The following is a 26,932-nucleotide window of genomic DNA, read 5'->3' on the forward strand; positions in this document are numbered from 1 at the left end:
TAATCTATCACATTTAACTAAGTGAGTTAAATTAAAACCAAGGTTCAACCCAACATAAGTTTATAATGAATAAACTCTTCAATATAGCATCTTTCCCCTTCAGGGTGGGGAGTTAAAAGGAGTTGGGGAGGGAAGGACAGGTAGAAAGATCAGGAAAGATTAGTGGTGATGCCAGAAGACACAGGAAGGTCACACAAACTCTAAGAAGTTGTTAAAGGGAAGAGGAAAAGGCAGAATGAAAGAACAAACATGTGAATAGAATCACCTGACAGCAACAAGGAGGCTAGATACCATATTTACTTTCCTTTAAACCTAATGATAATCAAGAGAAGGAAAAAGAGAAGAAAAGAACAATAAGGGAGAAATCCAAATTCAGTGCAGAAAGTAACAAATAGGGAAATGTGGAGCAATGTGGAACAGCAAGAGAATGAGTGAGAGAGAGGGAGAAAGAAAAGATAAAAGAAAGAAAATTAAAAATTTGAAGAGTAGAAAAAAGTAAAAATTAAGAATTGAAAATAAGAGAAGAAAAAATTTTTTTTCTTTTTTGCAAATAGCAAAAAATAAAAATTATGGGCCTCCTTCAGGGTGTGTCTCTGCTGTCACAGTAGGCAAGGTAGGAATCCATGTGCATATAAGAGTCAATGAGTCTCAGCAAGCCAGCAGCAGACCAAGTACAGTGGTCTGATGTGCCTTTATTATAGACATTCTCTTTACTTTTCCGCTGAGCTTCAGTTTTCATCGAGGAGCCTGAGAAGCCCTCTTTCTGTTACTAACTTCTGCTCTATCTTGTGGTGCTCAGGACAAGGGTCTTTATAATCCCTGTGCCTCTGTAGTGTGGGACCAGGTAGCAGAATAGCCAGAAGGCCAGAGGCATGGGGGTGGGGGGAACGGACTGGGTCTTGGAGGCACCTGAGTGGCTAAGCGGACCTCACCATGATGTGGGCGGGGCCCGGGACAGCTGCGGAGCTTCAAGCTCCTTGTCTCACCTGGCTGGTCATGGTTGGAAGGGCCCATCTAAAGATTCTTAAAGCTAAGTAGTTATACTATTAAAGAGAGAGGGGGTGAGGAAACAGAGAATGAGAAAAGTAAAAATTTTAGTAGCAATGGAAGATGAGAAGGAGGAGAAAAAGTGAGATGGGGATCCTACTGAGAGGTAAAAGGAAAGTAACAGTATTAGATAATAGTCACAAAATAATAAACAAGAGAAAGAAGAAAAAAACAAAGAGCAGAATAAAGGGAAAAAGTTAAAAAGAGAAAAGAAAAAGGAATAAAGGAGAGAAAACTTTAAACCCTCAAGCAGCAATGAAGGAAAAAGAAAGAAAGAAAATTGGATCCATTAAAAAAAATCTCAGCATTTTTGAATGACTTGTTTCTTTACAGGATCTGCTGTCTTGAAATCCAGCAAGTTATGATATTCCCCACCAAGCTTTATGGACTGTGGTTTTGTGAGGTGCCCTTCTTGCTCCAGAAGCTCCTCTGTCCATACACCCTAGATTGTAGCAACCATTCAAGTTGAGACATGTCCTTGCTCTCATTGGTAGATGGGAAAACAATCAGTCCTCTGTTTTCTGCTGGATTTAGTCTGCAGGACAGGGGTTCAAACAAACTGTTGGACTTAATGCCAACACATTGACACCCAACCTCCTCTGAAAGCCACACTTGCTGGGCAGGTCCTGTGTACTTCCTGGCTTTAGCTTAAACTTCTCAGGAGATCTATGTCTAACCCACAACCTCTCTGCAGCTGTCGCCCATGGCTGTCTCTCATCCAGTCACTGTGGGAGGTTAGCAGCGTAAACCACAAAGTTGAGTTGTTCTGTAGTTGTTTATGGCTCAGTTTTAAACTATCAACCCCAGATGGCACCTGATCAAACACTTGGCAATATTGCAGGTACTGCACTAGGGTGCACTTTTCCAACTCAAGCTTGCCTTGAAGGAGTCACTTTTGGAGTAAAACCCTATGCTGTTTTTTGCCAGGTGTGGTGGCAGCTCATGCCTGTAATCCAAGCACTTGGGAGGCTGAGCCAGGAGGACTGCTGTGAGTTCAAGGCCAGCCTGAACTACATAATGAAACCCTGTCTCAAAAAAAACTAAACAAACAAAAAAATTATATTCTGTCTTTGTATTATAATAGCTGTGGGTTTTTCTTGAGGCTAGTGCTGCTGGCTGGGTCTGTACTTTCTCCTGGGGCTTGCCTTCTCTTCTTGGGTATTGTGATCATTGGTGATCAGGTCAGTCTGTTGGTCAGTGCCATGTAGAAACAAAATATAGAGCCAGCTCAGAGTTGATAGATGGCCATGGCCATGGCACAGAATCCCTGATTGTGGGGTTGCTCAGAGGCAAATGCATGCAGGATATGGTTGCTGTATTTAAGAACTTTCAATCTTACAAGTAAACTGTGTATTTTCTACTGTTATCTTCTTTCAACATTTAAAAAACATCCTGTTGTGTTAACTACCTCAGAAAAATGTTTGGTGCTTTTTTTTTTTTGTACCGGCGATCAAAGTCAGGACTTTGTGCTTGCAAGGCAGGTGTAGTGTCTCTAAGCTAAATCCCCAGCCCTGGTGAATTTTAAAATATAAGGCTTTGCAAGATTTCCTTTTTTATAATCCAGGGCTGGGGATTTAGCTCAGTGGTTCTGCCACCTGCCTCACAAGTGCAAGGTCCTGAGTTTGATCCCTGGTACCAGAAAAAAAAAAAGTAAAATCCAAAAACTCAGGTAAATTAATAAAGTACCAAAACATGTTAACCAGTTGTAAGAAATGCTTTCATTAGGTCTAAATGAATCTATACTATACAAACTCTTCCAGTCCATAGAGAAAAATGGAAATATCCTCATTTATTTTATAAAAGAACATTCTTAATACCAAAACTAAGCTATATGGCTTTAATAAAGAATAGAACTAGAGACAATCAATAATGAATATGTATTTTTATTTTTTCCAGCATGGGGAGATTGAACTCACAGCCTTATGCACAGTAGGCAAGTTCTCTACACTGAGCTACATTCCCAGCCCTTTACAATTTTGTTTTTTGTGATGAGGTATTGCTAAGTTGCCAAGGCTGGCCTGGAAATTTCAATTGTCATGCCTTAGCCTCCTAAGTAACTGGGATTACAAACAGTGCCACCATAGTCAGCATATTTCATTAATATTGAAGCTACTTAATGGATTACCTTGATCCTGGCAACAAAAAGTCTATTTTCCATTATTTATTTTACCTCATATCTCTATGCCTCAATCCCCAAATAGTTAACCAATAAACTTTTCTTGAAAAGATGAATATAGGATTCCACTGCTCCCAGGGCAGAGGAGGTGAGCCAATTCCAGCCCCCAGGAGGAGGCTCCCAGGCCACCTTTACACCACTCCCAGGGCAGAGGAGGTGAGCCACGCAGACTCCAGCAGCAAAACCCCCCCAACCATGGAAATGAGAAGACACATAAACAAGCCTCAAAAACAGACTTGCAGATCACCTACAGCAACCTCAAAGGGAAACAAGTGAGAACAATTTCATACTGAATCACCTGGACTCCCTGAACTGGCAACAAAAGAGGATCTGGAAAAACTGAAATCAGAAATAATTTCTCAGCTAACAGCAGAGATTGTGCCCAAACTGCAAGACATGATTAATAAATCTAGAGAGGACACATTAAAAAATAGAGGATCTGAGGAACATGATGGAATCCCAACATAGGAAACAAATGAAATCCATAAAACAGATACAAACAGATTGGCAGGACATTAAAAACTCCATTGAAATTCTATGCAGCAGAATGAGCCAATGTGAGGACAGAATTTCAGATATAGAAGATAAGATTGGAATTAGTGACCAGGAAAACAAAAATTTCTTTAAAATTGTAAGGGACCTTGAGAAATCAATCCAGCAGCTGCAAGATGATGCAAAGAAGAACATAAGACTGACTGGAGTCAATGAAGAAACAGGAGAGAGTGCACATGACATAGAAAAACTCTTCACAGAAGTGATGGCAGAAAACTTCCCAAACAGGTGAAAAGAACTTGACATACAGATAAGGGAGGCATATAGGACTCCAAATAGCCTTGATCAAAAAAAACTACACATAGGCATATAAATAGTTAGGATTTCAGAAAACCAACAGAAGAACAAAATTCTACAAGCAGTGAGAGAAAAGAAACAAATCACATACAAAGGAAAGCCCATCAGAATCACAGCAGACTTCTCAGTGCAAACCCTCAAGGCAAGAAGAGCTTGGAGTGATGTATTTCAAGCCCTAAAGGAAAACAGCCTCCAACCCAGATTGATGTACCCTGCAAAACTATCTTTCAAAATGGATGGAGAAATAAGATACTTTCATGATAAAGAGCACCTCAGGAACTTCATGAATACCAAACTAGCACTCCAAAAAATTTTACACAATATCCGAGGAAAAGACAATGAGGATCAAAACCCTAGGAAGCCCAGCAGAATGAATCCATTGGGCATGACAAATTAAATGCAAAGGGGGAAAATCCAACAAAAAGAAAAAGTCATGACAAAGCTTTTAAAACTTTTAACTTCATCTCCCTAATGAGTGTATAATTCAATCTTGTTATTGTACTGATTAGTATTTTTCTGATTCTAGTGTTGCACACCTTTCCTTGTGCTGTACTAGCTATTTATCATCTTCTTGTGTCTATGTTTTAATTGGGTTGTCTATTAATGAGGTGTAAGAGTTCTTTATATATTCTGGTCAAAGTTTATATGCATTGTAAATATGGTCTGTTTAAGGACTACTTTTCATTCTCTTAACGATATCATTTAAAGTTCTAAATTTTGATGGAATCTCATTTATCAATTTTTTTCTTTTATACACCATGGTTTTTATATCTTAGGAAATGCTTGCCTACCCTAAATTCACAAACATTTTCCCTTATAATTTCTTCTTAAAGTTTTACAGTTTTAGTCTTTCACATTTAGGTGCATAGATCCCTTCAAGTTATTTTTACACATGGAAATAAAGGGTTGAGGTTAATTTTTTTATAAATGGATACCAGGAGATCTAGTGCCATTTGCTGAAAACACTATCTTTTCCTCTGCTCTTGAATTGAGTTTATGTTCTATAAAACATTAATGGTAAACAATTTCTCAAAACTCAATGGACCATATATGTGTGGTTATATTTCTAGATTCTCTGTTTTACTCCATTGATCTAATGTCTTTCCTTATACCAATACTGCCTTGATTACTGTAGTTTTAGAAGAAGTCTTAAAATTCGGTAATAAATGGCTTCCAAAACTGTTTTCTTTTTCTTTTTACTTTTCTAGGTCCTTTGTACTCCTACATAACTTTTAAATTTCAATATCCAATTCTTCATTTATAACAGGTATACATAGACCTTAATTTTTATATATACCTTGTGTTTTCTAATCCTACTAAATTCAAATACAAGTTCTAGGGACTCCTAGAGATTTCTTAGTATTTTCTCTGTAGATGATCATTTCATCTACATATAAAGATTTTGCTTCTACCTTGCCAATCCTATCTTAATTGTGTCATTTTATTGCCAGACTATTTTGGTTTGGGCCTAGGTTTCAAAGTTTAATGGACAGAGGAAGAGTAAGCACATCTGCCCTTGTTCCCCACCTGAAGGAGAAAGCATTGTATCTTCTCCATTCATATAAGGCATTCTCGCTGGAAGTATGGAGTACATGTCCTTAATCTGTTGAGAAGGTTCTGTTCTACTTCTAGTCTCCTGATAGCTTTGACCATGAACAGCTGTGGAATTTAGTCCAATACTTTTTCTCCAACTAGTGACAGGATCATATGGCTTTTTCCTTTCCTCTGTTAAAATGATGACTTTTGGGGGTGGATCTTCCAATGCTGAACCAACACTGCCATCCCTATAACAAAACCACTTTCTACATCCTGCCAGATCTGACTTCTAATAGTTTATTTTGTTAAACAAATTTTTATCTATATTCATACTTTTTTTTTGATTATCTTTATCCAGTTTTAGTATTAGCACAATGTTGATTTCCTTAAATGAGGAGAGAAGTGTTCCTTCTTTTTTCTCCTTTAAATATTTGATATAATTTATCAGTTAAAATGTATATGAGCCTGTTCTCTTATAGGTATGTTTTCAAGCTAGGAATATACTTTCTTTAATAGGTGCTATTCAAATTTTATATTTCCTCCCGAGTCAGTTTCATTAGTTTGCCTTCCAAGGTACTTCTTAGAAGTTGTCAAATATATTTCAGAAAGATTTTTGTAATATGCTTTCTATATCCTTTTAAATTCTGTAAAATCTGTGGTAATGTCTTTTAAATCTTGATATTGTCATTTTTAAAATGTATAATTGGTATTGTGTAATAGGAAGAAAAGATCTAAAGAAGTAGGGGAAGTGGGAGCGGTAGGGTAAAGGAAAGAAGGGAAAAGAAAAAATATGAGAAAACAAAAAGAATGGAAACAAAGAATTTGCGAATAGGGAAGGGTGCAGGGGGGTAAGGGAGGGCAGGGGGAGGGGAAAAAATGAGAACCAAGATACATCATGTAAAGGTACAAGATCCCAATGATGAATGTAACTGTATTTTATACCTAAAATTTACCAATAAACTTAATGGACAATCCAAAAGAAAAGATGAAAATAAGGAAACACTGAAGAATATCAATCATAAAACCTTCAGGATTATAGGAACACCTGGTGATCTATGGATAACATTGAAACTATATCAAGAAAATTGATTACTGTAAGAATTTTTGATCAGCTAGGTGTGGTGGTAACACCCCTAATCCCAACACTATGGGAATCTTAGGCAAGAGGATGCCAAGTTTGACCTCAACCTGGATAATTTAGCAACTTAATGAGACCCTGTGTAAAAACAAAAAAATTTTAAAATGGCTGGAGATGTAGCTCAGTGCAAAGCCCTGGGTTCAGTCCCCAGTAACTGCCTCCTAGGAATTAATGATCATTCCAGTGCCCACCTGTCTATGGCTAAAATTAGACTCCCCAGAAAAACTTTTGCACCTGCAACTGTGAGCCAGAAGGAAATAGCCCAACACTCCCTTGTTATGGCTTGTGTCTAAATTTTCCCCCAAAGCCTCATGAGGTAATGGGTGGGGATTTTCAGAGGTGGGTGGATGTAGGGTGCATGATACCAGGATTAAGGGTATGTGATTCCTAAATTACTGCATTGATTGTCTTGGTATAGTTTTGGGTATAGATAATGGGAAGGCCCACTCTGGGTGTAGGTGGTACCACTCAAAGTACTGGAAGCCTGGAAGGGATAAAAGGAAGAAGCAGTCTGCTGCTGCTGCTTCACTGCTTGCTGCCTTCTGTTTTGCTGCCCCCTGCCCACCATGAACTATTTCTCCTCTGTGATGCTCCTCTGCCATGCCACCCTGCCTTGGAGCCAGACAACTATCAACTAAAACCTGTAAAGTAAATCTTTCCTCCTTTAACTTTGGGTGTTGGGTATTTTGTCTCAGCAATGAGAAAAGTAACTAAGACACTCCTTGAGAGGTTGGTTGTTTTTTTTCCTTTCCCTCACCCTGTGGTTGAGCCAAATACCTTGAAGCTGCCCATGACTACATCAGATGCTCATGGTTACTCCTGGAGACATTGGCTTTTGCAGCAGCAAGCAGTAGTCATGGATCCATCCCAGATGACCCCACTCTGCATCTTCTCTGGATGACTCTGCCCCTCTGAAACCATCCTTTATCAGGTCCAAGAAGAGTCTCTCCCCTGCACACCACTAAACAGAAAGTCTGACACTGCACATGCATAAACCTGCCTTTTTCTTTTATCCACACAACTTTCCCACACCATGGTCAGTCCATGAACTGTTTCACCTTATGCTATAGAATAAGTTCTTTAATAAAGCCTCTCCCAGATAGCATATTTTTGCCTATTTGTGATTTCTATCTTGCTTAAAGCATAAGTTAAGAGAGAGTAACACCAAATGCTACTGGTGCCAAAAGCAACCATCAGCTGGCACTGGTAACATTAAAGGTGGCTGGCAGCAGAGAACAAAAAGAAAGCATGGGAGAATTCCTGGGAGCCACCATCTCTGATAACCAGGAGAGTTCCTGAGGGTTGCTGGTAGCTGCTGCCTCTGCTGCTTATAGAGTGGCAGAGTGCTGCTAACTGCAAAAGCATCAGCTCTTGAGAGCCACTGGCATTCAAGACTCAGGGCTGTTAACACTAAAAAGAATGATACCTTGTGTATTTATTATTTCTATCTAAATTGAGAAAAATCCTCTGAGCTTCTTGGTGACAACCTCTGAGAAGATGGAATTTGACTGACAACCCTCCATTTTCCACCTTGCACCTTGTTGCCAATAAATCTCTTTCTTCTCCCTTCACTCTGTCTCTCAAGTCATTGGCTTCATCAGAGAGCAGCAGAACTAGATTTCTCATAGTTACACTATTAATAAAAAGTTCTAAAAATAAATCAATAAATCAAATCCAGATGCAACTCAAGCAAAAAAAATATACCATAAACATTTATGATGATGCCAAGAATGCTATCATGGTTTACTATTTGTAAATCAGTCAACATAATTTATTACACAAATATTTTAGAAAAGCCACATAATGCTAGCAGTACAAAAGGTATATTATACAATTCAATAGTTCTTATACAGTATTGAGGATAAAAACTAGTAATCAATGAGATCAGCAAAACTAAGTGTCAGGTAAAAGGGCCGAAGACCAAGACCAGACCAGGCCACAACAAGCCTTTATTAGGGGAATAGATCTGCCGGGCTGTCTCTGAACAAAGGAGAGCCAAAGCAATATGGCTGGGGCAGGGATAGTCTTTTATAGAGACTGGGGTGGGGTTTGTAGGGGCAGAGATGGGGTTGAGTGAGGTAGTGACTAGGGAATGGAGGAGCCCATGATGTCACTAGGTGGTAGGAGGTGAGCAAGTATTAGGTTACTTTCTAGGTGGGAACAGGGTCATGCTGGGAAGAAGGGTTTATTCTTTGGTGGGAGCAACCATCTTGGCATGACATCACACAGGGGAGGGGGCAAGGCACCATAGGAAGAGGGCAGCTTCTATACATAATAGCTGCTGAGGTGGTGGGAGACCTATCACTAAGTCTTAATGATGACAATAAAACTATTACAAATATCTAAAAGTAAACTTAATGAAGATGAGGGGTTAATACAAAAATATCATTGCAACATATAATATGAAACATAACCAAATAGAGACACATCAGATCTCTAGGTAAATTAAAGCATTAAACTTTCTCAAACTGATTGCATGTTCCTAGGGCAGAGAAGGTGAGCCAGTCCCAGCACCTGGAAGGAGGCTCCCCCACCAACATTCCATGCTCATAGGGCAGAGAAGGTGAGCCAGTCCCAGCACGTGGAAGGAGACTCCCCTGCAGCCATTCCATGCTCCTAGGGCAGAAAAGGTGAGCCGCACGGGTGCCAGAAGCACCCCCCTCCCGTAGAAATGAGAAGACATGTAAACAAGCCTAAAAAACAGACTTCCAGATCACCTACACCAATACCAAAAGGAAACGAGATGGAATAATCTGATACTCAACCAACTGGACTCTCTGAACTGGCAACAAAAGAGGATCTGGGAAAAATGAAATCAGAAATAATTTCTCAGATAACAGGAGAAATTGTGCTCCTAGTGCAAGACATGATTAATAAATCTAGAGAGGAGCTCAGAAACATGATGGAATCCCAACATAAGAAACAAATGGAATCCATAAAACAGATGCAAATACATTTCCAGGACATGAAAAACTCCATTGAAAGTCTACACAGCAGAATGAGCCAATGTGAGGACAGAATTTCAGATATAGAAGATAGGATTGCAATTAGTGACCAGAAAATAAAAATAGCTTCAAAACTGTAAGGGAACATGAGAAATCAATCCAGCAGCTGCTAGATGATGCAAAGAAGAATAACATAAGATTGATTGGAGTCAACAAAGAAACAGGAGAGAGTGGAGATGACATAAAAAATCTCTTCACAGAAATAATGGCAGAAAACTTCCCAAGCAGGGGAAAAGAGCTTGACATACAGATAAGTGAGGCATATAGGACTCCAAATAGCCTTGATCAAAAAAAATCTACACATAGGCATATAATTGTTAAGATTCCAGAAACACAACAGAAGAACAAAGTTCTCCAAGCAGTCAGAGAAAAGAAACAAATCACATACAAAGGAAAGCCCATCAGAATCACAGCAGACTTCTCAACACAAACCATCAAGGCAAGAAGAGCTTGGAGTGACATATTCCAAGCCCTAAAAGAAAACAGCCTCCAACCCAGATTGATGTACCCTGCAAAACTATCTTTCAAAATGGATGGAGAAATAAGATACTTTCATGACAAAGAGCACCTTAGGAACTTCGTGAAGACCAAACCAGCACTCCAAAGAATTTTACACAATATCCTAGGAACAGACATTGAGGATCACAACCCCAGGAAGCAAAGCAGAATGAACCCATCTGGCATGGCAAGAAATTAAGTGTAAAGGGGGAGAACCCAACAAAAAGAAAAAGTCATGGCAATGACAAGTCAATATGTTTCAGTTATGAACATCGACATTAATGGTCTCAATTTACTGATCAAAAGAAATAGACTGGCAGAATGGGTCAAGAAGCAAAATCCAACAATATGCTGCCTACAACAAACACACTTAATTCAAAAGGAAACTCATAGACTGAAAGTTAAAGGGTGGAAAATAATACTCCATGTGATGGGGACCCAAAAAAAATCAGGAGTAGCTATCCTCTTTGCAGATCAAGTAGATTTCAAACGAACACTGATGAAGAGAGATGAAGAAGGACACTACATCCTTGTAAAGGGAAGAATCCAAGAGGAAGAGATGACAATCATAAATATCTATGCACCAAACACTAGTGCACCCAGCTATATAAAACAAATACTAATGGACATGAGAAGTCATATATGCACTAATACAATTGTAATGGTGGACCTCAACACCCCACTGTCACAAATAGATAGATCAACTAGACTAAAAATAAATAATGAAATACTAGAACTCAATCAAACTCTTGAACAAATGAACTTAACAGATGTTTACAGAATCTTCCACCCCACAAAATCAGAATACACATTCTTCTCAGCTGCACATGGGTCATTCTCCAAAATAGACCACATACTCACACATAGAACATGTTTAAGTAAGTGCAAAGGAATGGAAGTTATCCCCTGTATATTATCAGACCATAGTGCAATGAAATTGGAGATCCATAGCAAAAGAAACTCAAAAAATTTCATAGACACATGGAAATTGAACCACACACTTCTGAATAACCAATGGGTCACAGAAGAAATTAAAGAAGAAATCAGACAGTTCCTTCAATTAAATGACAATGACAAAACAACATATCAGAATCTATGGGACACAATGAAAGCAGTCTTACGAGGGAAATTCATAGCATTGAATATGCATATTAGGTTAGAAGACCCCAGGAACTCCACCAAAAGTCTTCTAGTCTTAATAACCAAATTCAGTAGAGTAGCTGGATACAAGTTCAACACACAAAAATCAATAGCTTTCCTCTCCACAATTGACAGACTCACTGAGAGAGAAATAGGGCAAATAATTCCTTTCATAATAGCATCCAAAAAAACTGAAATACCTAGGAATCAATCTAACGAAAGAAATCAAAGACCTCTTCACTGAAAACTATAGCACTCTGAAAAGAGAGATTGAAGATGATATCAGAAAATGGAAAGATATCCCTCGGTCCTGGGTAGGAAGGATTAATATAGTGAAAATGGCCATACTTCCAAAACTGCTATATAGATTCAATGCAATCCCCATTGAAATCCCAGCAGCATACTTCACGGACCTCGAGAAAACAATCCAAAAATTCATTTGGAACCAGAAGAGACCTAGAATAGCAAACGCAATTCTAGGTAACAGAGACATGGCATGGAGTATCACAACCCCCAACTTGAAAGTATACTACAAAGCTACTGTGTTACAAACAGCATGGTACTGGCAAAGAAACAGACCTGAGGATCAGTGAAACAGATTAGAAGATGCAGAAACAACTTGAGACACACTCAGCCACCTCATCTTCTACAAAGGAGCCAAACATCCTCACTGGAGGAAAGATAGCCTCTTTAATAAATGGTGCTGGAAAAATTGGGTTTCAACTTGCCAAAGACTAAAACTAGACCTATATCTCTTGCCATGCAGTAAACTAAAATCTAAATGGATTAAGGATCCAAATATTAAAGCAGAAACACTAAACTGGCTGGAAGAGAGTTTAGGAATAACTCTTGAAGACATTGGTGTAGGAAGAGATTTTATGAATAAAACCTCAGTTGCCTGTGAACTAGCACAAACAATCAACAAGTGGGACCTCTTCTTACTAAAAAGCTTCTGCACAGCAAGAGAAACCACCAGCAATGTGAAGAGACAACCCACAATGTGGGAAAAAATTTTCACCAGCTGTCCCTCAGACAAAAGTGTACTATCTTGAATCTGTAAAAAACTTTAGACCTCCCAAATTTAAAGACCCAATCCAGAAATGGGTATCTGAAATGAACAGACATTTCTCAGACAAAGAAGTAGAAATATCAAATAAACATATGAAAAAATGTTCAACATCACTGGCCATTCAAGAGATGGAAGTGAAAACAATGCTGAGATTTCACCTCACCCCAGAAAGAATGGCTGCTATCAAGAAATCAACCAATAACAAATGCTGGCAGGGCTGTGGGGAAAGATGAACACTGCTCCACTGGTGGTGGGAGTGTAGACTGGTGCAAGCACTGTGGAAATCAGTATGGAGATACCTCAAAGAACTAGGACTGGAAGTCCCATTTGACCCAGCTAGTCCCCTGCCAGGTATCTTCCCTAAAGAAATAAAAGAATCATACCACAGTGATATATGTGCACCCATGTTCTTAGCAGCACAGTTTGTGATAGCTAAAATTTGTAAACAGCCCAAATGCCCATCAACCAGAGACTGGGTAAAGAAAATGTGGCTTTTTGTATAAAATGGAGTACTACTCAGCCATCAAAATCGAGAAATTAGAGACATTTATAGCTAAGTGGATGCACATTGAGGCGATACTCTTAAGTGAAATAAGTAAGACACACATATGTAAATACTGAATAGTTTCTCTAGTGTGAGAAATTGAAAATATAAATAAGGACTAAGAGGTATAATAGGTAATGTGAAACAGGAAGCAAGGGGCAAATGGGAAGGGGAAGTGGGAAGGATAGGGGAAAGCAAAGAAGGGAATGGAATTAATATGAGAAAATGAAAAAAAGGAAACAAAGTCTTTGTAAATAGTGAGGGGTGGAGGAGTTGAAGGGAGGACAGGGGAAGGGGGAAAAAATAAGAATCAAGAGAGATTATGTAAAGGTGCAAATTTCCAATGATGAATGTGATCATATTGTATACCGAATATGTACCAATAAAATTAAATTTTAAAAAGAAGAATTTTTTTCTAATCCAGGGTTGTAAAGATAAATACTGTCTTTAAATGTTAAGGGATGTGTAAAACGACTGCAGGCAATAGCACCATCCCTAGATAAGGAAATTCCTGCAGCATTTCTTAACCATACACCCCACCCACTTGAATTGGGCCAGATGTCCAAACTAAAAAAAAACAATTACCATGCCTTGCTAGCAAAAGTACATGTAGACCTGAAGCTCCCTGTAAATCACATTGATAGAAAGAAAAAAAGTTTTAAGTAGCTTCGTAGATTGAATATGAAGGTAATTGTAGAAGCAAAATAAGTAATGTATTCCTTTAAGATTTGCTTTTTTGGTTGCTCTTGATGTTTAAGGTGTTAACCAGTAATTTAATTATAGACAACATTTTAACCTAACAAAGTTGCAAATGCCTAAGTAAATTTACAATGTATATGTGCCTATCTTGTGTCTGTGACTTGTAGGTAGGAACCGGAATTGTATTTACACATCAAAGACCACTAGGAAGGAGATAATGACTAACAAAAGTATAAAGAGAAGAGACTAACAAAAGAGAGGGGGAACTCTGAGCAGACTACTTTCTGGAGGTCTCACTGGCTTGCAAATAAAGCTTATTTGTTTTTCCTGAGTTCTGTGTCTTTGAGCATTTCTTTCTGAGATTCCCCTAACATTAAAAGCTTTATAGTTTTTACTTTGTCAGGCACGCTGAGGACCAGCCAGACCTCCAAGGGAGTTGTTCGGCTGCCAGAACAGTGGTGGCAGCTGCTGTCACCTGCAGGGAGACCTGGGCCAAACTCAGCCACAGGAGGGCACTCTCACACACCTCTGACACTAGAAAGCATGCAGAATCCTGTGGAAACCTGTAAATGTTAAAAATGAATCAAAAGGAACACAGCTGGGAGTGGTAGCACACGCCTGTAGTCTCAGCACTCCAGAGGCTGAGGCAGGAGGGTTGCCAGCCTGGGTTACACAGTGAGTTCACAGCCAGCCTGACTACATAGTGAGACCCTATCTCAGAAAAACAAAAGAATGAAAAAGGAACACAGCTACACACACACACACACACACACACACACACACTTATTTGTGTAGTTACCCTGATGTCAAAGCTATGGCTCAAACTCCAGTACACTATTTGTCAAGATTTATCACCTAATCCTATTTATCCTTAGGTAATCCTCTGTCTTTCGGCATGTGGTTTATTACACTACTGAAGATAGAAAGTGACTTTCTTGAGTATTAAAAACTTGGTGCTATCTAAAACTTTTATTTAAAAAAAACCTTTATAGATTTTGCCTTTTCACATTTAGATATATAATCTATCTGCAGTTTGTGTGTGTGCGTGTGTGAGTGCATGTGTGTTTGCATGTGATGTGGAGTAAAGGTCAAGTTGCATTTTTTTCCTATGTACAATGGCCTTGGTATTGTTTATTTTATTTATTTATTTTGGTACTGGGGATCGAATTTGGGACCTTGAGCTTGTTCGCATCATTTATTGAACATATTTTTCTCACTATCTGCTTGGACTCCTTGGCATAAATCTGATGATGATATATAAACCCTGTATTCTATACCCTGTATTCTGTTCTACTCGATTATTTTTCTATCCTAGCACCAGGACCACATTTTCATAAATACTTGTAGCTTTGTAAATCTTCAGATCTTTTACAGCATATCCTCCCAGCTTGCTTATTCTATTCAGGAGTATCACTGCTACTTTTGGCCATTTACTTTTTCATATACATCTTGGAATTTATTTGTGAGAGTCCAGGAAATCCAGTTGTGATGTGGATTGGGATGGCACTTGTTTGGTTGATTTCTACTTTTTTCAGTCTTTCTCTAATGGGGTTTACTTTGTTGTTATTTTTATAATATCCCAATTTGCATACCCAATAAATGAAATGTTGGACTGCATTTTTTTTTTTTGGTGAGATTAAATCCAAGGCCTCATACTTCTTAGGCAAGTACTCTACCACTGTGTTATGCCCTAGTACTGGACTGGATTCTTTGGTAATATGAACACTAAAGAATTTAATTTCCACTTTAATTACCATTTCATTATCCTACACATCCTTATATGTATTAATTTTATTAGTGTTGGTTCTAGATGTATCTAGTGTATCTTTGTAGACTATATTACAATTGTACCTCAGTATCCATAGAAGAGTAGTTCTAAGATCCCTCATTGATACAAAAAATCCTTAGATGTTCAAGTCCATTATATAAAATGCTGTCAGGTTTTCATATAACTTACACATCTTCCTGTATACATTTTTTTTGCAATGCTAGAAACTGAACCCAGGGCCTTTGCACTGAGGAACATCCCCAGCCCTTCTTATTTTTTATGTTGAGACTAAGTTGTTAAGGTGCTCAGCCTGGCCTCAAGCTTAGAGTCCTTTTACCTCAGCCTCACAAAGTGCTGGGATTACAGGCATGTGTCACCACACCCATCTCTCCACTACACTTCAAATCATCTCTAGGTAACTTATAATACTTGATGCAATGTAAGTGGTATGTATATAGTTGTTATACTGCATTGTTTGGGGAATAATGAGAAAAAAGTCTATGCATGTTCAGTATAAAAACAAATTATTGTAGAATATTTTTGATCCACAGTTGGTTGAGTCCACTGGTGTGGACCTCACAATTACAGAGGGCTGACTATATTAAAATATTGGTTTTTGACTACAGCACTCTGAAAAAAAGAGATCGAAGAGGATATAAGAAAATGGAAAGACATCCTTTTCTCCTGGGTAGGAAGAACCAATATAGTGAAAATGGCCATACTTCCAAAACTGCTATATAGATTTAATGCAATGCTGATTGAAATTCCAACAATATACTTCACAGAACTAGAGAAAACAATCCAAAAATTCATTTGGAGCCAGAAGAGACCTAGAATAGCAAAAGTAATTCTAGGCAACAGAGACATGGCTGGGGGTATCACAATCCCCAACTTGAAACTATACTAAAAAGCTACTGTGATAAGAACAGCATGGTACTGGCAAAGAAACAGACCCCAGGATCAGTGGAACAGATTAGAAGATGCAGAAACAACTCCAGACATACTCAACCACCTCATCTTTGACGGAGGAGCCAACCACCCTCATTGGAGGAAAGATAGCCTATTTAATAAATGGTGTTGGAAAAATTGGGTTTCAACTTGCCGAAGATTAAAAATAGACCCATATCTATCACCATGCACTAAACAAAAATTGAAGTGGATTAAAGATCTACATATTAAAACAGAAACACTAAACTTGCTGGAAGATAAGTTAGGTAGAACTCTTGAAGACATTGGCAAAGGAAAAGACTTTATGAACAAAACCTCAATAGCACAGGAACTAGCATAAGGAATCAACAATTGGGATCTCATCTTATGAAAAAGCTTCTGCACTGCAAGAGAAACTGCCGCAGACCAGCTGCAGTCGATGCAGGGTAGGAAGGGGAGAGGTCTCGGGCCGGCGAGTGAGAAAAGAACCTTCGCAAGCAATGTGCAGGTTCCCTCTGAGAAGTCTCAGGGTCTGATTTATTTTTATATCTTTAAGCAATGGCTAGGAGGCATTGGGCAGAACATGTTTACATTTTAGGTTGCCTTAGCAATTTCTATAGAAATAAAGGTTATTTTTTACTAAACAAAGTATATTTTTCCTAAGCTGATTCATTTCATTGAACATCATGAATACATTTAAAAATTACAATTGTCCCCTTATTTACCCACACCTAAGCAGAACAGAAAGTAACTTAATCAAAATCTCTATATCAGCGGGGGTACAAGCAAGATTTAGTTAATTAAATGTCAAACTTGTGGTCGTCAGCTGGCCCTTGAGAAACTGCACAACGGTTAATATAGTTTGCTATTAGCTCTCTATTTTTTCTATACCTCTATTCACCTTGCTGAAATGTTATTTGGGTTCATGGTCCATGAGCAGGAAATGTTTACAGTACTTTGAGAAAAACTGAGTAACTTGCCTCCTTAGTGTATTTATCTGTCTTAACTTTCTTTCTATTTCCCATTTCCCACTGTGTCTTACATCTAAAATCTGTCCTTTCAATCTCTTTATAAGACCCCTTTAGTAAAAAGAAAGTCATCAATAGAAGAAAGGAGTTACAGTGTCAGGAAAACAGAGGGAGTTTTAGGAGGGGTTTCTTTAGAAGTGGGTGTGACAGTAGAACTGAGAGAAACAGGAATTTGGGACTTTTGAGCCAGGTCAGATTTCAATACAACATTGCCAATTTGCATCATGGAGAATATGTTGTTAGTCACAAATACAATGATTCCTGTGACCAGAGTAACAATTGTAAACATTAGGGCAAGAAAAAATAAAACATGAGGGTACGATGTGTTCCACCCTCCTTTTTCCCCAGCTGGAACTTTGTCAAGCAGCATTGGAGGTTGGTCGGGCTTCGCCAAGAAACCACCAACAGAGCTAAGAAACAACCTACAATGTGCAAAAAAATTTTTAGCAGCTGTACCTCAGACAAAGGACTACTATCTAGAATATATAAAGAACTGAAAAAAATCAGACCCCTCAAATTCAAAGACCCAATTCAAAAATGGGCATCTGAAATGAACAGACATTTCTCAGACAGAGAAGCAAAAGCAGCAAATAAATATATGAAAAAATGTTCAGCATCACTGGTCATTCGAGAGATGCAGATGAAAACAACACTGAGATTCCACCTCACTACAGAAAAAATGGCTGCTATCAAGAAATCAACCAATAACAAATGCTGGTGGGGGTGTGGGGAGAAAGGAACCCTTCTCCATTGTTTGTTGTGGGAGTGCAGACTGGTGCAACCACTGTGGAAATCAGTATGGAGATACCTCAAAGAACTAGGATTGGAAGTCCCATTTGACCCAGCTATTCCCCTGCTGGGTATCTTCTCAAAAGAATTAAAAGAATCATACCACAGTGATATATGTGCACCCATGTTTATAGCGGCACAGTTTGTAATAGCTAAAGCTTGGAAACAGCCCAAGTGCCCATCAACTGGAAACTGGATAAAGAAGATGTGGGGATTTTTTATAAAATGGAGTACTACTCAGCCATAAAGAATGAGAAACTAGAGACATTTATAGCTAAATGGATGCATATTGAGACCATCCTGTTAAGTGAAATAAATAGGACACACAGGTGTAAATACCGAATAGTTTCTCTAGTGTGAGAACCTGAAAGTGTAAATAAGGATTAAAATGATTAAAGCAAATAATTGATAATTTGAAATAGGAAGAAAAGGTACAAAGGAGTAGGGGAAGGGGAAAGGAAAAAAGTGAAAGGAAAAATTATGAGAAAAGGAAAAAATGGAAACAAAGTCTTTGTAAATAGGGAAGGGTGGAGGGGGTGAAGGGAGGGCAGAGGAATGGGGAAAAAATAAGAACCAAGATACATCATGTACAGGTACAAGCACCCAATGATAAATGTAAATGGATTTTATACCTAAAATGTACCAATAAAAGAATTTAAGCAAAAAAAAAAAGAATATCAGTTTTTGGAACTATGTTTTTTAATCTTGAAAGTGTCCCTCTATTACTGATTTCTGACATAGTCGCACTGTGGTTAGCGGTGGTCTATAGGATACAGCTTCCATATTTTGTCAGTCTGTCCTTCCTGAGCAGTTTCATCTGATGACCAGCTCTGTGCTAAGAACTTCCAAATAAAAACCTCTATCCTATCCCAAAAACCTACCATCTATGTTTTATCACCTTAATTTCAACATGAATACAGTGTGGCATTCTGTTCATCTTCTCCCTGCCACTTCCTACACTTTGGCTCCTCTCAGTATAAAACACCATGGTTTTGTGCTTATGAAAACCAGTCATTGAAAATTGCCCTAGAATTCTTTTACCTTTCCAACACAATCTCACCTCCTTCAAATGGCACCAGCTCTTCCTTCTGCATCCCGGGACACCTCCTGGCAAACTACAGCTTTTCTTCTGCTGTCATCTGAGCCTTGTAGCACATCTCCACACTGTTCATCTGGTCTCACCCACCTCCAGCATTCCCCGCGGTGCATCTTGATGACTACTTCAGAGCAGCTATTAGCAGGACGTCTTTTCTGACATTTAAATGGCAGTCCATTCTCTATGAGAAACAAGACTTGTTCCTTGTTCTGATCCCAGTGCATCTTTGTGGAATTTCTCTTGTACAGAGATTCCTTTCCTTTATATAGAACTATTTTTAATTCCATGAACCCACCATGTATTTTAAATTTTCCTTCCTCCACACTTTGGTCCCTGCCTTTCCCTTCTCAATATCTCTTCCCCACCATCTCTCTGTAGCCTAACTTTATACCACTCACAGCTGCATTTCTGTCTTCTTGTGTTGGTTAGTCAAGTTTTTAAGTTATTTTATATTTTACTCAACTCTGTTGCCTAGCACAATATCTAGCACTTAACTGATCAGCAAATGTATTCAATCTAGTTCCCATGTTAACCAGTGAATTTAAGGAGGACTTATTTTAATTCTCATTTCTGAAAGAAGAATAAACAAATGATTGAATGTAGTGTTAAAAGAATGTTGAGATACTTTAATAAGGTTTTATCTGTCACAAAAGAAAAAACAAAACTAAGAAAGACTAGTTATTTAACGAAGACCCTGTGTGTTACATTACAGTAAAAGCATTAGAAACAACTTCTCTATCTTCTTCCACCACTACCACCACTCCCCAGCTGACTATGTCACCTTAAATGGGGGGGGGGGTTATTAACTTTATTGGTACATTTTAGGTATACATTATGATCACATTCATCATTGGGAATTTGTACCTGTATATGATATATCTTACTTCTTGTTTTTTCCCATTCCCCTTCCCTCCCTATTTACAAAAGTTTTCCTTCCGTGTTTTCCTTCTTTTCTCATATTTTTTTTCTTTCCCTTCTGTCCTTTCCCCAACCCCCTCGACTTCCCCTTCCCCTTTGAACCTTTTCTTCCTGTTTCACATTATCTATTATACATTTTGGTCCTCATTTACACTTTCAGTTTCTCATACCAGAGAGACAATTTGGTATTTACACATGCGTTTCCTATTTATTTCACTTAAGAGCATGGCCTCAATATGTATCCATTTAGCTATAAATCTCTCTAGTTTCTCATTCTTTATGGCTGAGTAGTACTTCATTTTATATAAAAAAAAAAACCCCACATATTTATCCAGTTACCAGTTGACAGGCATTTGGTTGCTTTCAAGATTTAGCTATTACAAACTGCGCTATTATAAACATGGGTGTGCATATATCACTGTGGTATGATTCTTTTAATTCTTTTGGGAAGATACCCATCAGGAGAATGGCTGAGTCAAATGGGACTAATTCTAGTTTTTTGAGGAATCTCCACACTGATTTCCACAGTGGTTGCACCAGTCTACACTCCCACCAGCAGTGGAGCAGTGTTCCTTTTTCCCCACAGCCCCACCAGCATTTGTTATTGGTTGATTTATTAAAGCAGCCATTGTTTCTGGAGTAAGATGGAATCTCAGCATTGTTTTCATCTGCATCTCTCAAATGACCAGTGATGTTGAACATTTTTTCATATATTTATTTGCTGTTTCTACTTCTTCACCTGAGAAATGTCTGTTCATTTCAGATGCCCATTTCTGGATTGGGTCCTTAAATTTGGGAGGTCTGATTTTTTAAAGTTCTTTATATATTCTAGATAGTAGACTTTTGTCTGAGGAACAGCTGGTAAAAATTTTTTCCCACACTGTAGGTTGTCTCTTAGCTCTGGTGGTGGTTTCTCTTACTGTGCAAAGCTTTTTAATAAGATGAGATCCCAGTTGTTGATTCTTTGTGCTAGTTCCCATGCGACTGAGGTTTTGTTCATAAATCTTTTCCTTTGCCAATGTCTTCAAGAGTTCTACCTAACCTCTTTCTAGAAGGTTCAGTGTTTCTGTTTTAATATTTAACAGGGTTGTGTTGTTACAGGTGCCATTGTCACTGGTGGATGTGACAGTAGCCTTCAGTAGGGAGGAATGGCAGCACTTGGACCTTGCTCAGAGACACCTGTACTGGTACGTGCCACTGGAGAACTACTGCCACCTGCTATCTGTGGGTAAGCACTGGTGCCCTATGCATGTGCCAGGGCCTTCAAATGGATTTCCATGCTCAGCTGCTGAGTGCTCTAGGACATCTGAAGTGTGTCACGGTGTCATCCTTGATATGGCTCAGTCTTCAGTCTCTTTCAGTTCTGTGATTATTTCTCCATTCCCAATCAAACGTGGGGACTTTCTTGAAGAACAGATGGGAAGTGTCATGGAAAGGCTTCTGAAGCTGTGTCAGCTGGCCCCAGTCCTGTACCATGTCCTGTTACTTGGGTACCAAGTTCCCAAAGCAGAAGCCATCTTCAAGTCGAAGCAGGGAGAGGGCCCATGGCTGTTGGAAGGGAAGCCCCACACGAGAGCTATTTATGTGGGTGAATGTGACCCAGCCAGATGGGGGACATGGAAATACTGTAAATGTCACTCAAGTGTTTCTTTAAATTTGTGAAGATGTGTAATCTTGAAAGTTCTAAATTTGTGAATTTCATTGGAAGTAATCAACAGTAGCCCTCGGATACTTAAATACCTTCTCTATGTATGATTTTTGCCACATCTATTTTCTCCTCTTTGCTTTGCCCTCTAATCACTGCACCCTAAAAAGATGTACCATCCTAAATTTTTTTTCACCCTTTGTTACTGGTGACTGAACCCAGGAACTTTGCACGGAGCCACATCCCCAGCCCTTTTTTATTTTTTGAAAGTTTGTTATTGTGTCACTAATTTACCCAGGCTGTGCTCAAACATGTGATCTTCCTGTCTCAGCCTCCCAGAGTGCTACGATTATATGCACAGAATACAGACTACTGCACAGTCAATTTACACATGAAGTTTCCCTTATGGGGTGTGAGGGTTCTCAAGGATATGTGAAGTGAGAGTCTGCCTAATCATTCAGTATTCTCAGCCTGATTTTTCTTTTTGGTGCTGGAGAAGGAATCCAGGGCCTCACCCATGTTAAGTGTGCTCTACCACTGAGCTACCATTTGGTCCAGTCTTCATCCTTTGCCTCGATAGCATCATAATATTCTCAGATTGTCTGCCCTAATCTTGGCAACAATGCACATGGGATCTTGCTTTCCCAGTGTTCCCACTAACAATTAGCAGTACCAGTGTTTCTCAGTTTGGGGCCAACAATGGGTATAAAGTGGTATCTCATTTTTAATTTTTTATAGTACTGGGATTGAACCCAGGGCATTCACAATGAGCTACACACTGGACCCTAATTTATTTTTATTTTGAGGCAGGTTTTGCTAAATTGCTAAATTCTCCAGGCTGGGATTAAACCTGTGATCTTCTGCTTCAGCCTCCCAGAGTGCTGGAATTATAGGCATGTGCCACCACAGAAGCCTCTTTTTGCATTTTTCTAGTAACTAGTTTGAGTACGTCATTATTTACCTGCTATCATTTTTTTCTACAAATGCAGTTTTCTTGAAGACCTTTCCTGCTGTTCACATTTTTCTTCATGTCCATGCAATGATCCAGAGGTGCCAAATATATATATTTTGGTGGTGGCACTGGGGATGGAACCCAGTGCATCACACATGCTAGGCCAGCACTCTACCACTGAGCAATGTTTCCAGCTCTTTTTCTTTTTTTATATTGAGACAGGGTCTCTGTAAGTTGCCTGGGTTGGGCCAAACTTGTGATCCTTCTCTTAAGTAGCTGAGATTATAGGTGTGAGCAAACACATCCAACTTGTACTGAAATTTGATCCTCAGCACACTGGAAATCAGAACCATCACCTCATGTATCAGAAACACTTGTCACCTCCCACATTTTGTCATACTCTCTCAGTGTTTTTTCAGTGTTCTTGCTAGCCTTTTTTTAATTAATCACTTGGCAGTTCCTACTGCTTTTCCTTTTTCTGCAAATCTTGTTTTGCTTTCTTAGTTCTTCTCAGTTCATTTCTAAGTTCATCTTCACAAGTTTCAGTGAGATCATTCAAAATCAGCTCTGTATACTGTATTCTCCTGTCTGGATTATAATTATAGTCAGCCCTCCACGTCCACAGGTCCCACATCTGTGGATTCAATCCACCAGAAATGGGAAGTATTGTTTTTAAGAAACTTTGTCTTTGCTGAACATGTATATTCTTTATTCAATTTCCTCATTCCTTAAACAACATAGTATAACAGCTATTTACACAGCATTCACATTCTATTAGGTATTATAAGTAACCTAGAGCTCATTTTCACTGTATGGGAGGATGTGCTTAGGTTCTTTACCAATTCAGTGTCATTTTATATAAGGAACTTGAGTTTCTGTAGAATTTGATATCTGCAGACAGTCTGGTAACCAGTCACATCCAGATACCAAGGGAAGACTGTACTGTATCCCTGGTCATATCTGCTGATTTCATTCTTTTCACAAGTTCATTTTAAGTGCTAATGACAGATTTCATTATCTAAAACTTTGGATGTATTTTGTCATGAGATGTCTGAGACAAACCTACAATTAATTACTCCCTGTTCTCTAATATGTGACAATTAAACTTTTTTCAGAGATAAACAACATAACCACATATTCCTAATTCAGTGTTGTTTCTCAGTATTTTCCATATCCTCTGTTCAGCTCCATTCTTTTTTTTTCATTTTTTTCTACTCATGTCTACTACATGTGATAGTTTTTCCTGACTCTGACCCTCTATTCTGTGCTCTGTCTATTCAGATGATACCTGTTCCACCTTGTGAGCAAATTTCATCGGTCCCATGCAATGGCTCCTTTGTTTTATGGTGCTGGGAATTAAACCCTGTGTCTCACTCAGGCTAAGCACACACTACCACTGAGCTACACCACAGCCATGCAATTGGTCTTAATGATTTCATCATGCTGTATATGTCTCTCTCCTTCTTCTCTTCTTCCATCTCAAGCAACTCAAAGCAAAGCATGGGATTTTTGATTGAGGGGTAACAGGCGTTTACTTCTATTATTTTAGAAAGTCTTCAGGATTAAGAGCTTGTTTCCTTTTTAAAACATTATTAATTTTTAAACTGGAAATACAAGTATATATACCAATCATGTACAACATGATATTTTGAATTCTGTATACATTGAGTCTGTTTCTTTTTTTTTCTTTTTTTTTTTTTGGTACTGGGGATCGAACTCAGGTCCTTGCGCTTGCGCAGCAGGCAATGAAACCACTGAGCTAAATCCCCGGCCCAAGTCTGTTTCTTATTGTATGACTCAGGGTTTGATGGGGAGAGAGAAAACTCACACTAATGTGAATAAGGGAAGTTTAACATAAATATCTTCAGCTATAGTGTGAGTAGAGTGTTTCAGTGTTAGGATGTAAAGAGACTTCCAAAAATAAAGGAACATAAGACACAAGGTACAGCTAATCCCTTTAGGACTGAGTAGCACTCCATTTCTTACACTATACTTGAGTCTGGGTAACTTATAAGGAAAAGCGGTTTATTTAGCTCACAGTTTGGAAACTGAAAGTCCATGGTCAAATCATCTTATGGAGATAGCCTCTGGTGAAGGCCCCCTTGGCTGATTCACCATATAGTGGATAACATTATGGCGGAAGCACATTTGAGCAGGAGAATTCCTCTGGCAAGAAAGAAAGCCACAGAGAAACCAGGAAAGGCCCATTATTGCTCTTTATAACAATCCCCTCTTGAGGACTAACCAGGGTCCCATGAGATCCACACTAATACCTTCCAAGGTTACTGGCCCCAGTGACCCAGGCCCCTCCCACTAGGTTCCACCTCTCAAACGTCTACCACCTCTGAACACCACAACCCTAAGGTCCAAGGTTCCAACACATGAATCTTTGGGGAACATACTTAAAGCAGATCCAAACCATAGCAGGCTGGATTGAGTACCCAGGGACAAGGCTCCCCTATTCCCCGGGGCTGAGATCCTAACCTTGTTGGGAGGATACAGCCATAGCTTATGGGATGGCAGAAGAGTTGCTGTGGTTCCATGCTGCCAGAACTTGCTGGAAGTCTGCCCTATCCATTCCAGAAAAAGCTGTTTGTAGGGAGATGTCTCACTGGAGGTATTCTATTATAAATCATCCCAGAGGAGCTCCAGAGTAAGGTGCTAGGCGCTGAGTACTGCTGGCTGCAATTCAGTGCAGTAGCTTAGAGCTGGAGAAGCTACTAGTGCTACAGGCTCTGGGTACTTGTAAAGTCCGGAGTTGCAGGAGCTGGGTGCCAGAGAATCATCCATAGTATGGGAGCTCTGCTCAGAGAAGCCCCCACACTCTAAGACCTGGGAGCCAGGCACGCTGAGTGTGTATTAAGAGCCAGGTGCCAAAGCCACCTGCACTACTGGAGCCTATTGCTAGACAAGCAGCCTTGGCTGCAGGAGCCTGCTGAGTGAGCCCATAGAACCAGGAAGCAAAGCTGCCTGCTGGCAGTGCCTCTCTATCACCCTCTACTGACAAGGCTTAACGTTATGCTGGCTGGCAAGGGAAAAGATACCTAAGAAGCCTCAGGTCCATTGTTGTGGAGCAGCTGAGAAAGGGTGAGTTTGGAACCAAGAGGCAGTAAATTGATACATATTTTTCAGAGTTCTGAGGAGAAATATATAGAAAAATTATAAAAGACAAATTTATTGAACACGGGGAAATGGAAGCAGATACTTTATTATTTTCAGAAGAAATTTTCAAGCATCTGTTCAGAAGAATTCAAAGTTTTGTACATTATACATGGAAAGAGAAGAAAACTGCATGAAATATTAACAGTCTTGGGCTTTGTGTAGTAGTCTTTCCTATTATAATATTAAATGATGTCAAATCAAGTGTCAATGTAAGTAGTCCAGAGCCTTCTTTATGAATTCATAGCAAACAAAGTTTCGCCAGAGGTGTACTGTGATTGGAGCTAATGTTAAGGATAATCTATTGGAATATGCACTCAGAAGACACAAATAACAAGCTAAATATAGTTATGTATCATCTCCTGTGTAAGAATTCTGAGATGGATGGGTCCAGGTCAGCAGGTTAACTCTGATCCTGACAGGTCATTCAGGGACCTTGTTCCAAGTCATTGCCTTGCCATCTCCTAGGACATAGTTGTCAGCTGTACACTTAACGCTGGATCACTGTGGGGTCCATTGGAAAAAGGGAAGAGGGAAGAAAGGTCTGTGCAGTGTCATGCAGCCTACCTGGAAGCAGTGCTTATTACCCCTTCTCACTTTCCATTGGTGGAACAAGGTGAGGCTGGTACATGTAGGCCCAGCTATATTCTTTTACTACCAAAGAAGAGGAGAAGGGATTTGGGTGAAAGGCTTGCAGTTTCTCCCTCGGCTTTCCTCCTTTTCCTAATTTACTCCGTACTCCTCCACCCAGGGCCTCTCACATACCCTAGACTAGTATTCTATAATGGAGTGACATTCCCAACTTTTTTCAGATTTTTAAGACAAAATCTTGCTAAGTTTCCCAAGCTGGTCTCGGACTTGTGATTTTTTTGCCTCAGCCTCCCAAGTAGCTGGTACTACAGGTGTGTACCACCATACCTGGCTCTTTTACACTTCTTGCTAGAAGCAT

General features: G+C 39.2%; 1 protein-coding gene across 1 annotated transcript in view; it reads left to right on the forward strand.

The window, feature by feature from the left end:
• Window positions 1-26,932, forward strand: part of Znf41 (zinc finger protein 41) — a 49,803-nt gene that overhangs the window by 19,757 nt on the left and 3,114 nt on the right. The window contains exons 2-3 of the mRNA XM_087189911.1: window positions 21,313-21,455; window positions 21,693-21,815. Coding sequence (XP_087046037.1) covers window positions 21,313-21,455; window positions 21,693-21,815 — 266 coding nt within the window. The remainder of the gene's footprint in view (window positions 1-21,312; window positions 21,456-21,692; window positions 21,816-26,932) is intronic.

The sequence above is a fragment of the Heterocephalus glaber genome, unplaced genomic scaffold (assembly GCF_053883595.1).
Source record: "Heterocephalus glaber isolate CG9 unplaced genomic scaffold, H.glaber_assembly_v1.0 deba00001547, whole genome shotgun sequence".
NCBI lineage: Eukaryota > Metazoa > Chordata > Mammalia > Rodentia > Bathyergidae > Heterocephalus > Heterocephalus glaber.